Consider the following 18,750-nt stretch of genomic DNA (forward strand, 5'->3'; position numbering starts at 1 on the left):
TCTTCATTATCATGGGATGCAGAGAACGGAGTATCATGGAGAGCTATCATTATAATGGCAGCTTTCTGCAAGTGCAGCAGCTATTAGTGTAACCTTACAAAGACTCCTATCTGTAAGTGGCCGAGGGTTCCTCTCTTGACCTCGACTCATGTCGCTGCATCCCGAGGACTTCAAGTCTCTAAGAAAGACCACTGACACAACCACAGGTTGTAATGTAATGTACATATTAGCTTTTCTATAGTAGACAACCTGTTGCTGAAAGCATATTTTACTCACACACACTTTACCAAATGAACTCCTGTGATATCTTATTGTGTTTGGTGTGTTTTAAAACGACTTTGCACCGCTAAAATCAGACGATCTGCTTTTAAGATTACTGCGTACACGAGACATGAATTAAAGGGGCACGCCATCTTTCTTTCTGATGCGCTTCACTGCTTCAGTGTGTTGATGATGTGCAGCTCTGCAGCATGGAGACGACATCATTACTCCTTGGAGAATACGCAATGTGATTTTCACAGCAGCTTCATCATGATGGAAAAAGTCACATGACTGACTGACAGATGATTTATGACTCTGCACTCGCTCGGATTTCTGTTCCACATTACTCAGCTCTTTTTTTTGCAAATTCAAAATATCAAGTGCCCACAGAGACGCTGACACAGTCCATGAGCCCTGGACCAACCACTTTGGGCATTTCTTTAAACTGGTTGGAATGTTTGTCAATAAAACGTTGACGAGCTGAAAATAAATCTTTGATAGTAAAAACTCAGATGACATGTAAACGTTTTGGCAAACGAGACAAGACTCAAATATCAGACAGACTAAAGAAAAAGACTAAAATAGGAGCTAAAAACCAGACGTTTTTTTTATTGCTCAAACTATGACCAACTATCACTGAATCTGGTTTGACTCAGCATCGCAGAGGAAAGATGTTAAACAACATTAACTGAAGTCAAAGACGATCCTTTATCAATCGTTTCCAGGTCTGACATGGATTTCTTCCTACAGGCCATTAATAAAGAGGAGACGGCTTGACTCAGCTGTGGATGTGTCCGTCAGGATTATCTGCAGTGTGGCGTGAATCACTGCAGCGCTGACTACAGTACTGACTGTTGTGTTCTAAATGTTGCACATGACTCATTATTGTTCTGTAGGAGGGAACTCAGCTCCTCAGGACACCTGCTCCATCGAAGCTAATCTATAGCATGTTAGCTTCAGAGACTCTGCAGGGGGTGATGGTCGATTACAAATGATTTATGTTGAAACCAGACTCTTTTAATCACTCAGATCCCAACAGAGGACGGCTATGTTAACGACTTTATCCACACCGGTACTGAAGACTTAGTGATACTCTTATCGATATCACGCTTCATTATTTGAAGGAAAATTAAACAAATGACGTGAAAGATGTCTAAATGTGAAACATAAAATATGAAGCTGAGGTTTCCTATTAACAATGTGTTCTGTGTGTCGCCTTAGTGTTATTGTTGCTGTAAGCATGACATGACGCTTGCATGTGTAGATCCGCCATCTATTCAAAATTGGATATACAATATATTAGAATACCACCCATCAAGGTCAAGCCGGTTTGGATTCCAGTCACCAGCTGGTTGAGAGTGGGTGTGTGTGTGTGTGTGTGTGTGTGTGTGTGTGTGTGTGTGTGTGTGTGTGTGTGTGTGTGTGTGTGTGTGTGTGTGTGTGTGTGTGTGTGTGTGTGTGTGTGTGTGTGTGAAAACCTTTTCAACAGAGTGACATTATTGCTGTTGTTAGTTTGACAAAGCCTTCAGGTCAGTGTAGGTTATTTAGAGACTGATCATAATTATTAATGTAAAATAATGTTGGTTTTCCATCTTTGTTTTTGGACAATCTATCTATGCAGACTAGGTCCTGTGTACTTCTAAGAACATTTTAAATAGCCTAATTTCTATTTTTCTTGGTTTTGTATCACATGACGTGTCGGTGACCTTATTTCTATATCCATATATGTTGAGGTGTGACCTTTGACCTGCTCATGTCTGATGAAGGGAGAGCGTCTGAAACATCACACATGTAGAGTCAATCAAACTGGACTTCTGGTGTGCAGACTCAGCACCTCTTCTTTCTGTGACGTTTTTTAGTCCAGCACTTTAACTTTCAGATGTGCGTGCTTTTTTTTGACTTTTTCTTTTTAGAAGATGGACTGAATCTTCTCGACAATGACGATTCATTTAACAGTGAATTAGATTACTGCAGCGAACCATAAACCACTGACTAACATCTTGAAGGTTGGCAGTATTTCTTAACCTCTACTGAAGCCAAGATTACAGCAGCTTCCAGCAGAAGACAAGATAAGCAATGCTTCCTTCTGTATGGAGCAGAGTTGGATAAATAAAAGACAAATCCAAACCCAACTTTATGCAAACATATCTGCATTTAATACTGAGGCCGAAAAGGAAAGAGAGAGCTTCACATTAGACTGAGCATGTTTACGCTTCCTCTGGTTGATTCCACAGATTGTGAACTACAATAGTGCTGGTATGTTGAGAAGTTTGGTATGAAGACGGTAACATGTTGCTCACATGACTCACCCTGTCTAGACACCCGCACGCACACACAACCTTTATTTTGAATCCTGATGAAGTGCATAGGATGGCCTCTGTGTTGTTTAACAATACACACTGTCAAAACTAATAAATTAGGCAACAGAAAATCAAGCAGAGTGTTTCCTCACCATGTCAGTGATTTCTGGGTATGTAGTCTCCACCAGCACCCCTCTGTTAGTGGACACGTACTCCACCAGCTCATTGAGCGTGGCCCTCTTGATCTCCTTGCTCTTCAGGTCCGTCACCGAGTCCAGGAAGTCGAAGAGCATGCAGCACTGCTGGAGTTTCTGGGTGAACAGATCCTGCTGCTCTGTGGAGGGGGCATCTGGAATGATACAAACAAAGACAATGAACTAACTCGCTGCTCGTAAACAAGTTATAATGCTCTATGGAAAAAGAGTAGAGCGGAGACAAAAGACCATAACTGCTGCAACACACAGTTTAGATTCTCTGTGCGAGCTTGAGCTCATCTGAACTGATTTCTGTTATTCAACTAAAAACTTAACCTATAAAAGCCAACGTATTTTAAAAGATGTTGGGTCTTAGTCCAGCTCGGGCCAATAACAGAGTTAATGAGACAGTTGTGAGATATAATGTGCACAGACTGGGATTGGTCTGATCTATGTCCTCCTGCAACAGTTCCCCTGATTACTTGGTTTGCTTTTGCAGAAGTAGCATATAAGACACGACTTTAACAATGAGTGGGTTTAGATTTAACTTGGTATTGAACATCCCTAACTAACTGAAATCCTGAATGAACGGCACAGGAGAAAAACAGCCTGTAAATGTCTTCGTTGGTTTCTGACCAGCTGCTTTCTTACTCACTCTTAGGTCTGTAAGTGAACACGGGCAGACAATCACAATACACAGAGGCAGCCCAGTCATTCTCCGCTTTGATTGAAAAGCCTTTTATGGATTAGACGGTGAGTGCGCTCAGGGTTATTAGAGCTGTCAAACTTGACCCCAGCTAAGCTATAAACAGCATTTGGCAGTCGTCCACAAATGTGGTGACACAGTGTACACTGATGTTCTGTTCCAGCACGGCAGCAGCTCATCCCTGCAGGCGCAGGACTCTCTGTGTGTGTGTGTGTGTGTGTGTGTGTGTGTGTGTGTGTGTGTGTGTGTGTGTGTTCGCAGAGGGACAGAGAGCCTCCACTGCAGGTGTGACTTACAGCACTGCAAAAACCAGATAGCTGACAGGTTCTGGGGTTTCACGAGTATGGATGCCTCCGTGACACTTGTTGACATTGAAGTGCTAACAAATGTCTTCATAAGAGCCAAAGTGCAGCTTTATCTGTGTAAATCTGAAATTAATTCATTTAAATGATTTGTCCGTTTCAATTCTTAATAATTTCCCTCATTTGTTGCTTTTAAGAAACCAGAATGAAAAAAAAAAAATATCACTAAAAAAATGCAACTTAAACCCTTCACGTCTGCAATACTCTTTTTACTCTTGTTAAACTCCCAATAATAACAAAAACAATAATAATCCAACATTAAAACAAATGTGTTACAGCTCTCAAACACAGACGCGCACTGATGGTGGATTTATCTGCATGTATGACAGCGAAGTGATACGAAGCATCACTGTGCGTCTCCTTTCAGATTAAACCACTGACAAGGCACTGCCTCATGAAACGGGTCAAACACACAGTCAAAAGACTCCCTATGGTTTCCACACCTAGTGAAAATGTTCCAGCCGTGTTGACAGCTGACGAAGTACTTACGCAACTCAACTCCAGTCAGACCACTGGCTGCTGCTCTCAGTGAACTCAATATGTGAGTGTAACTACAGCCAGCTGACTTGTTAACACGCTGCTTATTGCCAATTTTCCAAAGTATCAAATCTCAAAGGATCTCGCCTTCAAAGTGCTGAATGAATGATGCACTCGCAGCACGATGCCGCTGTATCTTGATTTTGCTGTTTTCAAGGTGAAACATTTCCGTTCTCTTTTCTTCCCCGTCATTGGTTAGTGATATGGTTATGGGTAACAGGGTGTCGCCATCCTGGGCAGACATGCTGGACTGAAATCTAGTACAAGTACATCAGTATTAGGGTTGATCAATTCTTTTCAATGGGTAGACGCAGGATTTATTTCCAAATCCATGATATTCCTCGTACTTTGCCGCCCACGGATCGTGTCTTGTACCCTTATCCTATGTGCGCCATGTCTGCTGTCAAAACAACCTCAGATATAAAGCAGTGAAGATCAACAGAGCAGGGACAGTCACACAGAGACAGGACGGTTGTGAACGCTGGGTGGACGGACACAGCGCCTAACGGGACTTGTTTGACACTTTGGGGGAGTTCATGTGTGCTTTATGCTGAGAGCTACATGACATCTATACCAGTCTATCATCTGAAGAGCAAAACGTGAAGCCACAGCCAAGACATGGTTAGAAACACAAGGAGAACAATTATCATCACTTATTTGCATGTTGCCTCTTAATCTATTAACTTTGGAGTCAAAGAATAATCACACTGAGGAGAGTGATGTTTAAGACAATTTGTTTGCTAGCGAAATAACTTCCTGGACTCTTCATGGTGGAATCAAGACTGACCAAGCCTGGATCATTACCAGCCAGAGAACCACAAAGTGTTGCTTTTAGACTTCAGAACTGACACAAGCACGTGTGAAACATTTGTAGAAAACGTCAGGGACGGACTTTCAGACGAGTTCCTCACAGATGAAGAGGTTTGCCTTCAGACTCGAGGCCTCAGGAGGAAGGACAGGATGTAGAAAGGACACTGCAGACGTCACATTTTAATGTTAACAACATATCCAAGATTGAAGCTCAAACACCAGAGCTGGAAGCCATGGTTTTATTTCTGACACTTTTTCCATGTTATGTGTAACTAGACGTGTTCAGAGTGTGGACAATGACATAAAGGCAAGCAGAGAGGAGTATGACGCAGTGACAATATGTGCGAGAAGAAGCCACCAGTTATGATCTGGGATGAATGATTTTTTTTTTTGTCCCCTGAATAAATCTTTATGTCCCAACATTTGGACAAAGAGCTGACACTGTGGTTATTGAGCTGCTTTGATATTAACAACTGGCCATCTGGTTTATATTCCTCGGACTATTACAACCGTCGCCATTTCTCCTGAAGTGCTGGGCCACCAAAGAGACCAAGTGGAAGCTCGGTGATGTGTCTGCAGATATAAAATGAGTTGTGCTTTCGTAGCCGAACAAATAAAAGACCACCAACATCAACACCTGAAGAGCAATGAGACGTTTTGATGTCAATATTTAGAACCGCCAAAAAAAAAAAATCAGTGAGAACAGGGAGGTGAAAAACACACTTGCAACAACAGTTTATTAATAAAGGTAATGTCAAGACGACGAACACTGAGACTGCTCCTTTTATTAGTTCACCAAAGATGTGCTGACAGGTGTTTCCATTGGTCAGAGCTGAGCTAACTCTTTCTCTATCTGCACGTAGCTTCAAATCTATTTTGTAGTTAGTAGATTGGTAAAAATCCTTTCTTCTAACTTTTGGAAAGAAAACAAATGAGCACACATCTTAAAGTATGAACAACTCCTTTAGCCTTTAATCTGTACGCAACTTCCATGTTGAGCATGAATATTTTGTTTCTCTTTTTTAAGCACGCTCCACCATAGCTTCATTTTCAGTCATGGTCGTGCATATGAAGATGGACTTAATCTCTCTTGCTATTTCAAGGACACAATGGTGGCAACCATCCAGATGGGCTGCCTGTCTCATATTCATAATGTCTGATATCCATATGTGAGCTTTCTGAGTAACCCGAGAATCTGTCAGAAATAATGTCTTCTTTCTTTACTGGGAATTGTCTCTATCGCCCCCCCGAGACAAGAGGGGGCTGGCTCTGTTAGATAGAGCCTGACATGTAGATGCTTTTTTTTTTCCCCAACGTGGAGCTATTTTTGCTTTTCAGATACAGATGCATTCAGTGCACACATTCCTCGGGGGTGCTCAGCAAGGAAGGATGGAAAATATTTCCTTTAGAGCTACAAAGCCACGCACGAAAAAAAAAACAAAAAAGAATCCACTTTAGAGTTTAGACAGAAATTACACATTAATCAATGTGCAAAAGATCATCATGGAGCTTAAACGGCAACATTATGTTCATGTTTTTTTCCAAATTAAAACAGGAGTCCTTCACTCCCACATGAAATGGTATATCTTGGCGTAAAAATATATCAAACATTGGACGCAAGACAGGGAAACGCATTAAACAGAAGTAATCTCCTGCACTGCATTTTCTACAGCATCTTTAAAAAAAGGCATCCCATTTCATAAGCACACATGCAGGAAGGAGAGAGAGAGAGATGAAAAGACGAGGTATTATTCCTTAGATTAGGACTTCTCTTACAGTCTCTGTCAGTCAGCTGATTTCAGTGTGAATGTGAAACACTGTCATCTAAGAATAATGGGCTCCAATCAGAAGGGCTATGAAACATACAGGCTTCACCCTTCTATTACTGGCCTTTTGAATAGCTTCTAAATGAAAGCTTGACCTTAAATAACAGAAACGAGAAGCCCTCGATCGGCCCCAGACGGCAATAAAAGCACAGGAGCCATTAGACAACATTACACAGGATTTACAGGAAGCTTCAACTCAATCTGCTGATTTTTTTTTTAACAGCATTCCTCACTCAAAGGCAACAACAATGTTCCTTTTAGTAAATGCTGTGTGTGATTTTTTTCTTGTATCTTATTAAGTCTTTAAATATGCGGCTCATCTGCGCCTTGTTTAGCAACATCAGATTCTGTTTTTCTCCGACTGCTTGTGTAGAAACAAAGCGTCGCACGAGCTGGTCAGCCGCGATGTTATCTGAGGTATCATGACGTGCTGGTCATATTTTTAAGCCGACGAGGACTGGGTGAATACCACAGTGCTGTGTCACAGTAGGACAAATACTTTGTGGGTTTGTAAAGAGCAAAGGATGTTTTGCAGGCTGCACAGTGTGCCATGCTGCTATTCTCATAGTTTTATTCAATGACTTGATTAAACTCCTGAGAGTGAACAGAATGAATCCTCGTAAAATAAATGAAACTGACTTTAGAGAAACATTTTCATTCTGAACTTTAATTAATTGTGGTTACGGCTGTCAAATAGTTAATTTTTTTAAGCCATGATTAAAAGCTGGATTTCAATAGATAATGGTGCCACAGAATAGAAGAATAGAAGTTGTCTTTGAAAACTGTCTTTGTTCGGCTGTCACAGATCAAAAATGTAAATGAAAACAGAGAAAGGGTAAAAAGTGAAATGTGATGTCATGAGGTGGATACTGCTTTTGACTCGTCAGCCGAGCTGTGAAATCAAAAAATCACTGTCGTTTCCTGTTGATGATCTCTCAGAGGACTAGTGGTGATTTCACCTGCATGCCTCACACAGCACCTGCTACACAATTAGACCGGGTCTCCTCTCTCTCCCAGCTTCACCTCAGCTTATTCCAGGCTCTTTCCGTTTAAATAAGTCAATCAACTAAAACTCAAGAACTCAAAACCTTTGTGTTGTGTGCCTTATTATGTTCAACATTCGAACCAGCCGTAACAGGAGACGCTGTGTTGGCTTACTTATGGTGAGTGTAGAAGGGACTAAATAACACACAATTAATGTCACTGATGAAAAGTTAATGCACTCATTCTGGACCTTAAATCCATTTCAATTCAGAGGTTACTGCTGACAGCACTGAATGTGGTTTCATTCTGCTCAACATACCAAGCACTGTGGAAATCAATGACTTTAACTCTTAAAAACAAAGGTTTTACCTGAATAAGTTTTTTTTTTTTTTAGAAACAAACAATGTTTACAAAACAAAGACTCAAATGACTGACAGGTACATGAACTCTGAAATGTTCTTCACATATAAGCTAACACAGTAAGAGAGCCAAAGACTGTTAAGACTTCTCTGTCCCGGCTCAGACATCAGCTGACCTGCACGCTCTGCTTCAGTTTGTTTGGGTCTCTTTCTGCATCATGATAATTCTGTGAAATGTTGATGGGCAACAAAAAGGCCAGAGATGAGTGTGCAGCCTCAGGGATGATATAAATACTGTACGTGTGTTGTACATGAAACTGTGAGCAGGTCAAGCGCTTCAGTGTTCCTACCAGCATGGCGGTTACTTTTCCATGTCAACACGACAAATCCGTCCTTCCAGTCCAAAGTGGTCGAGCTGACGACTTTGAACGCTGAACCGAGTTCTAAAACAACCTTGTTCCAAAATGAGACTTTGATGTCGTGATTCTTCTACATCTCTACACGAGTACTGATTGAAAAAGCCACGTCTTTCTGCTGAACCACATCCTGGATTCAAAAGAGATTACGAGTGCTGTTTGCCCCTGAGGAGCAGTAATCAAAATGGAAATCGAGTTCAGACACTTAACTTCAGCTGAACTCTTCAAACTGTCGAGCCTCCAGAAATCGTTTTTTTGTTCAATTCATGTCTGCGCCTCACAGTGAAGCACGCTATGAATATAAAGTATTTTATATTTAAACTCATTCATGTCACTTGCACATTTAAAAAAACAAAACATAACCGTGCATGTGTTGCTTAAAAAACTTCAAGATCACTCGATAATAATGAGCGGTGTGATTTTGAATTGTTTCCACTTCTTTGACTCTGACAGTCAAACTACCCTCCCCCTCCTCTTAACAGTGTTTTAAACACTGTTGGCATACTTAAACATGGAAGCATAAGGGAAGTATTTGCAAAAAAACTGAAGGCACTTGAAAGATTCTCAAATGTAGCTGCAAGACGCAGCAGTCTGTGGCAGTAAATGTGACTGAAGGCTCCGTCTTCAGCACTCTGGACACAAACGTTTGTCCTTCATAGGTGTGATAGAAGAAACAGAAAATGAACAAACGTGCAATTCCAAACTCATAAGTTCTTATGAACTACACTGTATGTGAACATATAATGTTCTCTAATGTGCAGAATATGACTGCTGACTTGGGGGGGGGGGGACAAGACTGACAATCTACTGCAGGCCAAATGTGTCCATTAATGCATGACATGAGTGAAGCAACATAGGTTGCATTGCAGCTGTTGAACTGGTTGGGTAAGATGGTACCACATGGTCACGTATAGATTCATCTCCACATGTGTTTAGGGTGCACATGAACACGATGCTGGCACAACAGAAACCAGAAAACGTTGCATAAACAATCTCAGCTTTAACGTGAACTTCAAACTGGAGGAGGAATTCTAGACGTGTGACGGGAGAGGAGAAACAACACGAGGGATCGGCATTTTCAAATACGCATCCATGAACACATGATACTGTTTAAACTAGCGTTGTGATTTACATCTATCTTTATTTTCGTGTTTGACAGCATCCTGTTTACAGTGGAGGAGAAATGAATGTGACATGTCTTTTTGTAAGCACTGCTGCTTATACCAGCACGGGATTCGTTTGCATCATTGTATGTTTTCTTGGTGATATTTCGATAAGTAAAGAGCTATTAAAAAGCGACTTAATGGTCACTACCAAGCAACAATAAGAACCAATGAGAAGCGCTCTGAAATTGAGGTAGTGGACGCTGTCAATGGACACAGGCCCCGAGACTAAAACAGTGAGTTAACACCAATAGACGATTGGAAAAGTAAAACATAGAAGTTCGGTGATTTTTTTCAAGCCTGAATCTTAAAACGTTGTTGGCTTTCAGTGTAATGACCTTTGCTCCACTTTGCTTTTACTGGTGTCAATCTGTTGCTTGGCATAATCCTTTTGTAGCTCAAAGAGTCCAACAATCGTAATAATGAAGACAGATCTGTCAGTGTTAACATCATTACCACACATCTTGTCATTTAAGATGTAAAAAAAAGCTGGTTTTGGTTGCTTGAATGTCAAACACAGTTTAACATTGCTTCAGTAACGACATGATAAATCCAGAACAAACGACATGTGATGTGTGAGCTCGATCCTTATTTCCATTTTTGCTTTTGACTGTGTCCAAAATAAATAAATAAATAAATACTTTCACAAACAGCTTTTCAGGGGATGTGGATGTCGTGATAATGGATTCAGCGTGGCTTTGCTTGCTGGTGTCCTCCATTATCATCTATTAGGTTAGTTAACAGACCAGTCAATAGGCTATTCAGGGTCCCCATGCAAAGCTGGACCACACTCTAAACTCACTATCTTTTCATGCACTGTACATTTACTGAAACTAAAATAGTGGTTCTAGTTTAAATATTTAACTTCTCTTAATATTTCAACACATCTTGAATAAAAAATTAAATCCACATTTATCAAAGTGTCTCAGGCCAAATGAAAGGATGTTGATTTTATAGCTAACAGCTGATAAGTGTGAATTTCGGTTGTCACTAAGCTTTCATTTAGTGGGTATAACAGCCCTTTATTTACTCAAGTCAGGGGAGGAAATAAAACACAAGCTGTGTCCTTTTGCTAACTCCACTCACTACTACTTCTCATTCATCCAAGGCTTTTTAAAGGAGATCACACAAACAAGGAGGAAGGCACAAAGGAAAAGGGTTTTTTTTTTTCTGTCAAAAAGGGGAAACATCAACATCATCGAAACTCACAGAAGTGAGAGAAATGAAAGTGAGTTTCAATTTGGACTGAATGGTGTTGAACTAGGACCAGTCAGCGTTTTCCCCTCTAAATGTACTTCGTTTTTCCAACATCTACTGAATTCATCCACGAACGGGCAAAGACACAAACACGACTGCGCCTCACGTTATGAAGAGTTCCTCTCAATAGTCTGTCGTTTATAGTAGTTCAGCAGCAAGCAGCTGTACTTAAAGCCCTGTGACGCTTCAGGTTCGACATCGCTCACTCTGTCTTTGACGCCGATGTGATACTGCTGAATGTTGCACAGAACCTCTCTCAGAATTTTTATGAATAAATTAAAGATTTAAAAAAAAAAAAAAAAAAAAAAAAAAAAAAAGGTTGGAAATATACTTGGGCGGCCCGCCCAGATATCGCGTATGTGTGGGAAGCAAAAACAAGCCTGTTGCAGAGATAATACGAGGGCCGTCTGACTCAAATTACCTCCACAGCTTCCTACTGAAACTTGAGCATGAGCTACAGCTGCTGAGAAAGGTGAACGTCGATGACTGTGTGGCTGATGGAGGTCTCCGTCAAATATTCAAATTTGTGTTTTGGGCCAGTACATTTCATCACACCAACGTCTGCCGTCATGTCACTGGCTCCTCCACCTCTGAGAGTCCCATCAGGGCACGTTCGCACTCGCCCTGTGTTCAAGCTGCCAGCAGTTAATTTGATGTTCGACATTATTCGACACAGTCAGAGAGGAGGAGAAAATCCACAGCTCATACCTTCTTTCCTGATCAGTCTCTTTCCTTATTAGAGATGCTGATTGAAACGAGCCACACTGTACATCCTCGATGCCGAGGTAAAGATGCCGTGTATGTTTGTATCAAGGTTGCACAATCTGGAACTAATTAAATCATATAGCATTTATTTTCGCACCTCAAGTATTCAGATTTTGCAGCAATGTTTGAAATCTATTTTCACTATATTAAAAGCCTTACGATGATGATGTGTTCAGTGACAATGAAACTGCAGATAGAAGCCGTTCCTGAAAAAAAGAATGAAGAAGTTCAAAAACTCAAGACATGAATTGAACTCAGAGCTGATGTGGATGATGTCTCTCTGCTAGTGAGATGTGTGATGCTAGCACAGATGTGTGATGCAGACACATCTGTGCCACAGGTTAAAACGCTTCAGTCAACTCTGCTATTAGAAGTTCTAAGCTGCATGAACTGCTGAAACAACTGGATGAACCTCAACTGAAGTATAGCTCCATACAATTCACAGCATCCCATGGCTCCACTGAATGTAGAGCTGCATGTTCAAACAAAGTGGTTAACATGATACAGCAGCGTGGTCATTATGGCAGCAAAGCTTTATAGCACCCTTCGTCTTCTGCCAGCAGAACGCACGAGCTGAACAGTGTCAAGGCAGCAGTTTGGTACGATGAGGCACAACAACTAATGTCAATGACAACAACAACAGACGAGGCAATGCAAACATCATGACAGTGAATCACAAAAGCTTTGTCCCTCATGTCCCAGAAAATATGTATTGATTTCTGCTGGCAGACATGATGGAAACAGACTGTGATACACACACAGTGTTAATCGATAGACCCATACAGCACCATTGTTTTCCACAACAAAAACACTGATGATCCATTACTACAACTTGGGTAACCAGTCTGGAAAAACCTCGAGTGCTAAGGACGAAATTAATTGAATTAATATCACCGTTTCCCACAAACAGACTTTAACCGGGCGGACCACCCAAGTATTTCAGCCTAGTGCTTTCATATTTGGCTTTATTTAACGAGGTGTACTATCTCAGATTGATCATGAGTAGACAGATTCCCCTCGCTCTGAACTCCACTCGTATGTCTGGTGAGTAGAGGTGGGTGCTAAATCGGTATAAACAGTGGCACAGGTATTACGTTCTTTGGACCGTCGGAGGCTCACTGATCAAAGGAGCAGCTATTAACACGAAGGTTCTGATAAATCAGCATTTCACTGATTATCTGCATCGTTGTTTTGAGGATTTAAACAAAGTCTTGTGTTGGTGTTCATAATGTTTCGAATCCTAAAATTTGACAGGAGGCTTCTTCTTTTGACTGTAAATGCATACAGTTCTAACTATTGGAAATCAGTCTGAAAAAATGAAAGAAAGAAATACCGGTCGATCCCTGGTATCAACAGTTACATGTACAGTGTAATTGAAAATCTCTGCTAACTTTAGCTCCTCTATAGAAAACGATCCCAAAAGAATAGAAACCGTTAGGAAACAAATCCTGAAAATTAAGATCCAAGTCTGATCTGTCTGGTTCTGCGACTCTATAATTAGACTATTGGTAACAACCACCACACTGCGATAAATACGACTGCATCCTGTTGGGGGTGGCTGAGTTCAAAAATCCGAGCTGCAGTGACAGAAATATCAACCTAAATGAGGCAGTCTGTATTTGGAAAGTACAACATTTCTCTGGCTTGCTCTCAAGGCTTCTGGCTGCCATGGCAACTATGTTGGTCTCTGAGTGACTCATCTTTTCAGTGTCTATCACACAACAGGAGATAGAAGCACTCCAACCTCGCCAATGCAGGAGGGAAGAAGCATCCATTCTGTCTGCACTCTTTTGGGACCTGAAACCCACTGGCTGCACAGATTTCCTTTCTTAGTCTGAGAACCGGCCTTCTGCGAATAAACTGAACAGAATATCTGAGATAAAAGAGGCGAGTGAGCATGTGCTCGAAAGTAAGAACCATTGTAAAGATGCCTAATTTATAACCATAAAAAGCTTGTATAGCATGTTAACATCACACTCCACTTGTGCTTTTTAGATAACTGACAGTGTTAAAAGCAAAACAGCACTATTGTGCTTTCTACATTTAAGTAACACAGCTACTGATTTGTTTTCCACACATGATTTGTGATACCTGCAGGTGAGAGAGGATGCGTCGTCTTCGTTCATGTGGATTATCACATCCAAACGATTTCAACAAATGAACACTAACATACACTAAGAATGGACAGATACGCCTGTACATGCAGCCTATCTGTAACCACACGCTCACATACGAGTCGTGAGTCACGCAGTTACAAGACAACAGATGGTGAATTTATGAATTTAAAACAAGCCTGAACATTTATGACTGGTCCTGAAAACCTCCCTCAAGGCACCGCAGTGCAAGTGTGGGATTTGTATTATTGATTGATTCTCATTATGAATAAGGCAAGAAATTAATTTCATTAACATGGAGAGGAAGTTTGAACGACCACGTTTCTTCAAAAACGATGGAATCCACTTCAGCTGATGAAAAAGCGGACCTTAGTGCAGCATCAGGTCCCATACAGTCTCACCGTTTAAGAAGAGTTGTTGTTTTAATCTCCTCTACCCTTTTTGGCTCGATTTTTTCCAGAAGCTCTCTCGTAAATATTTCAAACTGATAATAAAGGCCCTTAACCAGTTGTCTACACCAGCAGCTAGTCTGGTGACGCAAATGGGAGACTTCATGTGCACAGACCCAAAGCTCATAATCAAACATGGACGCTGAAAGCATGACAGATTTTCCTTCATGCTTTAGCAGCTGTAGACAACCATGACAAGGCACAAATCACCCTCGAGCTTTTAGAGGGAGAAAGTCAGCTAATTTGGCTGTCACTTTCACACTCACCGTCTAAACGCTTGCTGCCAGGCTGTTTTTGGGGAGCATTGTTGTTATGCTGTTTGCTTGATTTAGAAAATCTTCCATATAGTTTCAAATCCTGAGAGAAGATGGTGGCACTTTATTACTACCTGCGCTCTTTTTTTCATCATACTACAGATGATAAATCTAAAACACTACATGTTCTTCAATCCTTTGAAAAATGTGTGCTTGTAGTTGTAACGGCTGTAAGTGTCCCTTCCTGTTGCTCTCTGACCAGGTGAAACTACTGATTATCTGATGAGGTGCACCTGGCTTCAGGAGAGGAGAGGCCGCTCGGTCTGGGATTGTGTGTTGTTGTGGTCAGTTCCTCTGTTATCGTTCAGTTTGTGTAATAGTCATAAATCCCTTTATTTTGACTTTGTCAGCGTGTTTAGTCTCCCTGGGTTCATTTGTGGATTATTGTTAGCCCCATAGGTGACACAGACGTGTGATGCACATGCTGTAAAGTCCCATAGGGGGCAACAATAATTCTGGTGGGGCGTAACAGATGTGCTCTGGAATATACAGAATCGATTTCAAAGACACGTCGGCTTCCCACAATCATGACAACGAGATCGTTGTGATGAAACGACGACTGTCCTGCATGCCGTGTGTCACTTATTTTGTCTTGTGTGGGACATGTTACTGTTATGATGCAGATGCTGTAAAGTCAGTGAGATGATCTTGACATCATTCAAAATAATGAAATAAATAATTATCATGTTTGCCATATTCTAGCCGCTCTACTAGCATTCATAATTGATGCCAAATCATTAATTATAGGTTTCTTGAAATGTTGAGACGATCCTTCTACTTGAACAGGCAAGTCTCTCACTTCACTTCGTCGAGGCTTGTCTTCACATGTCGGCAAGTCAGTCATCCGATTTGAAAAAGTTAAATATGAGATTTGACTATAAATTAGGGCTGTGTGGAATCAACCTTTTAAAAAATAAATTTAAAAAAAGTGGTTCAAGATAGGATTTTATATTTTTAGTAACGTATAGAAGGGTCTCGATGTGACCCATTAAACCACAATTACTCAGTGAATTTATCCAACTATCATACGGAGGGTAAAGCTGTACCTTATGCTATACATCTTATGTTTATAATGTAGTGAATTAGTAGACTTAGGTAAACCAAAACCTTAATTCAATATTTCCTTTTCTCCTCGTTATGCTAGCTTAGTGTAAACAGTACCAGATACATGCTGCAACTCATTTCAGTAACTTGTGGAGACATGTTTAAGTACACATTGAGAAGGCACAAATTGTTGTGAATGGAACCTAAGTACACAAGTCTGTAAGCAGGCTAAGCTCAGGCAGATTTAACCGCAGGCTAAATCTAAGCTAAAGGAAGACAACCAACCTGTCTCTGGTTTAAACACAAAATTAACTGATGCAGAATGTAGATAAACTACAACCACCAAAGATCACTGTTTCTATTAACAACAGTGTTAGAGCTACTGCTTCACATTCTGTGTCTATGTTGACACAAACTACATGGGAAGAGTTTGAAGCATTAATATCAACATCCAAGCAGTATTAAAGGGTAATGCTATCACATTTTACATGGATTTTAAAATCAGGAACGCAACATTTCTGAAAAAGTGAATGTTTGGTTAATTTGATAAAAACAAGCCGACCTTGATCAGGTGTTGTACCACACCTTGCCACACCTCCAACCTGTATGCATCTATTCCACAACAGACTCTCCAAAGTTTGATGCTGGCCACCCTTATTTTCTCACACAGTCACGCTTCACTTCATGCATTTTTGCTCGACCTGTATTTTCTGCTCTTAGTAATGCTGAAAGGTTGAAAGTTGCCACTGACAAATATTCATTGCAGAACAAATCAGTTCATGCCTCTGAAAACAAGCTGTAAAAACGAACAATTCTGAAACAAACTCCCTGGAGTTCATTCAACAGGTTGTTGACTACTATGATTCCTCTTTCAGACATGTGGCTTGTGACCTGCTTGTTGCACTTCCAGATTTTCAGATGTTTGCTGGAAGGGTCTGGACAGTGTATAGGAATAAGTTACAGCGCTTCTTCTTGCATGAGATGTTCCAGTATTCCAGCCTCTGGCACGGATCTTGAGATTAAACTCAGCAATGTTTGCTCTGGAATAGGCTTTGCATCATCACAAGATGAAAACTTTTCCAGTTGTAGAGAAAAGATTACTACAAGGCATTTCTTCAAATTTCTCAACATTGTTTACACCAACAACAAAATGTACCAACATCAACACACCAGAGGAAGAAACGTGCAACAAGTTTAACAAATCATGCTTCTGTTGCCTAAGACATAATTGCTCCATGTCCCCTTTCTGCTGTCACTTTTGTTGAGCTTCTGTTAAACCTCCTGGTGGGGGCATGAAACCATAACAGCCACATAAGCCCCTTTTATACTGTCTGGACGTGTCACTGCACCTCAATTCAGCCCCCACTGCTCTACTGAGACTTCTCTGGATGTCTCCAAAAAACACCTTGAAACAAGCAAAATGCAACTCTGATGCAATGTAAGTAAACAACTGTTTAAGAAACTAAGCACATTAAACTAAGCAAAATCTGCACAAGCACTACAAAAAGCCCTGGGGTCACATGATCCGAGCTGCTTGTGTGAAGGAAAAGAAAAAAACACAAAAAAATGGAACAAATATTTTAACCACTATGTTGCCATATCCAAATTAGAAAAGCACTGAAATGTACAAAGTATAGAAGCACCAATAAGAATAATATCTACATATTCGTGATAGCAGGTTCTATCTTCTGTAGTCGTATGTCTCCTTCCTCCTCTCACCTTTGAGCTGCGGCAGCGGGGACAGCTCCACCGGGACGCTGTGTGTGCGGTACTGAGAGGAGCCCTGGGATTTCCTCTGCTTCTGGGCCTTCCTCATGGACTTCCTCGTAAACCCGTCCACTTTCTCGGCTGCGGAGATGGCCGACATTTTCGATGCAGGAAACGAGTACGAGGACTTCAGAAAAGCTGTTGTATTATCCCTCCGTTAAAATGAAGTGAAGTGTCCTCTTGTGTTCGCATCAGCACAAAAATAAAGTGTACGACTCGAAGCTCGTCCTCTCCCTCCTCCTTGTCCCAAGTCGTATGCTATTCTGTATAATCCAACATGGTCGGTGCTCGGCGTTGGATGATTACACTGTGTCCAAAGAAAGCATCATTTGGGTTACTTGTTCTCAGAAACACGCTGGGCGATCTTCAAAACACGAAACAAAAAAAGTCTCGACTTTGCTAACAGTAAAACTTTAAGTCACCGAGGTAAGCTAAGTAGCACTGATGTTGTTTTTTCGGGCTATTTTAAAGCCGTTTCGTCGTGTACACAAAGAAGTCAACCTGTTGCTGAATGTTTGAAACAAATTGCCATAAAAAAATAAAGTTAGTAAGATATGTCGCAGAATCCGGAGAGCAGCAAACTTACTTACCGCCCCTGCTAGCCTGACAGCTAACGGATCTAGCTAGCTTGCTAAAATTAGCTAGCGTTAAAGTGCGGTTCTACAACAGCTTGCACCAAGAAAAAAAAACAAAGTTAGAAAGGCTAGTTTCCCCATGAAATACAAGTTGTTCTTGATCAAACACCGAGTCCATGTGATGAAGCACTGTTTTTTTTTTTATCCTTGTTGCACTTCCGCTGAGTGTTTCGGAAGAATTATCTGCGATCGATGAAGTTCAGTTTCCCTCGACTCTCATTTAACACTTAAAAGTTAGCCCGGTCCACAACGGAGAAACGCCAACTATATTCTTCGCTGAAAACGTTATTTATGTTTCCCCGTCCTATTTTCCTAAATTAAAGAAAACATTTGGATGTCGTGCTCGGTACATGCAGTCCTCCCTGTGCAGCCGTCCACTCGCTGTTCGTCTCTGGCTGACTGCTCGGTTAGACTGCGGAGCCTGACAGTTGTACGTCATTGAGTGACACCCCGAACTGACCAATCAGAGCTAGAGAATCGTAAAAAC

General features: G+C 41.1%; 1 protein-coding gene across 4 annotated transcripts in view; it reads right to left on the reverse strand.

Moving 5' to 3' along the window:
- ppp2r5a (protein phosphatase 2, regulatory subunit B', alpha isoform) overlaps positions 1–18,723 on the reverse strand; it is a 35,594-nt gene extending 16,871 nt beyond the window's left edge. Inside the window, exons 1-2 of one of the 4 annotated variants that reach the window (XM_079343626.1) lie at positions 17,581–18,723; positions 2,714–2,910 (exon numbers count right to left, since the gene is read on the reverse strand). In XM_079343626.1, the coding sequence (XP_079199752.1) occupies positions 2,714–2,910; positions 17,581–17,728 (345 nt within the window). In that variant the 5' untranslated portion in view covers positions 17,729–18,723. The remainder of the gene's footprint in view (positions 1–2,713; positions 2,911–17,580) is intronic. The other 3 variants (XM_079343625.1, XM_079343628.1, XM_079343627.1) reach the window with 3 other exon arrangements.
- Between the last annotated feature and the right edge of the window lie 27 nt (positions 18,724–18,750).

The sequence above is a fragment of the Symphodus melops genome (assembly GCF_947650265.1).
Source record: "Symphodus melops genome assembly, chromosome: 1".
NCBI classification, from domain to species: Eukaryota; Metazoa; Chordata; class Actinopteri; order Labriformes; family Labridae; genus Symphodus; species Symphodus melops.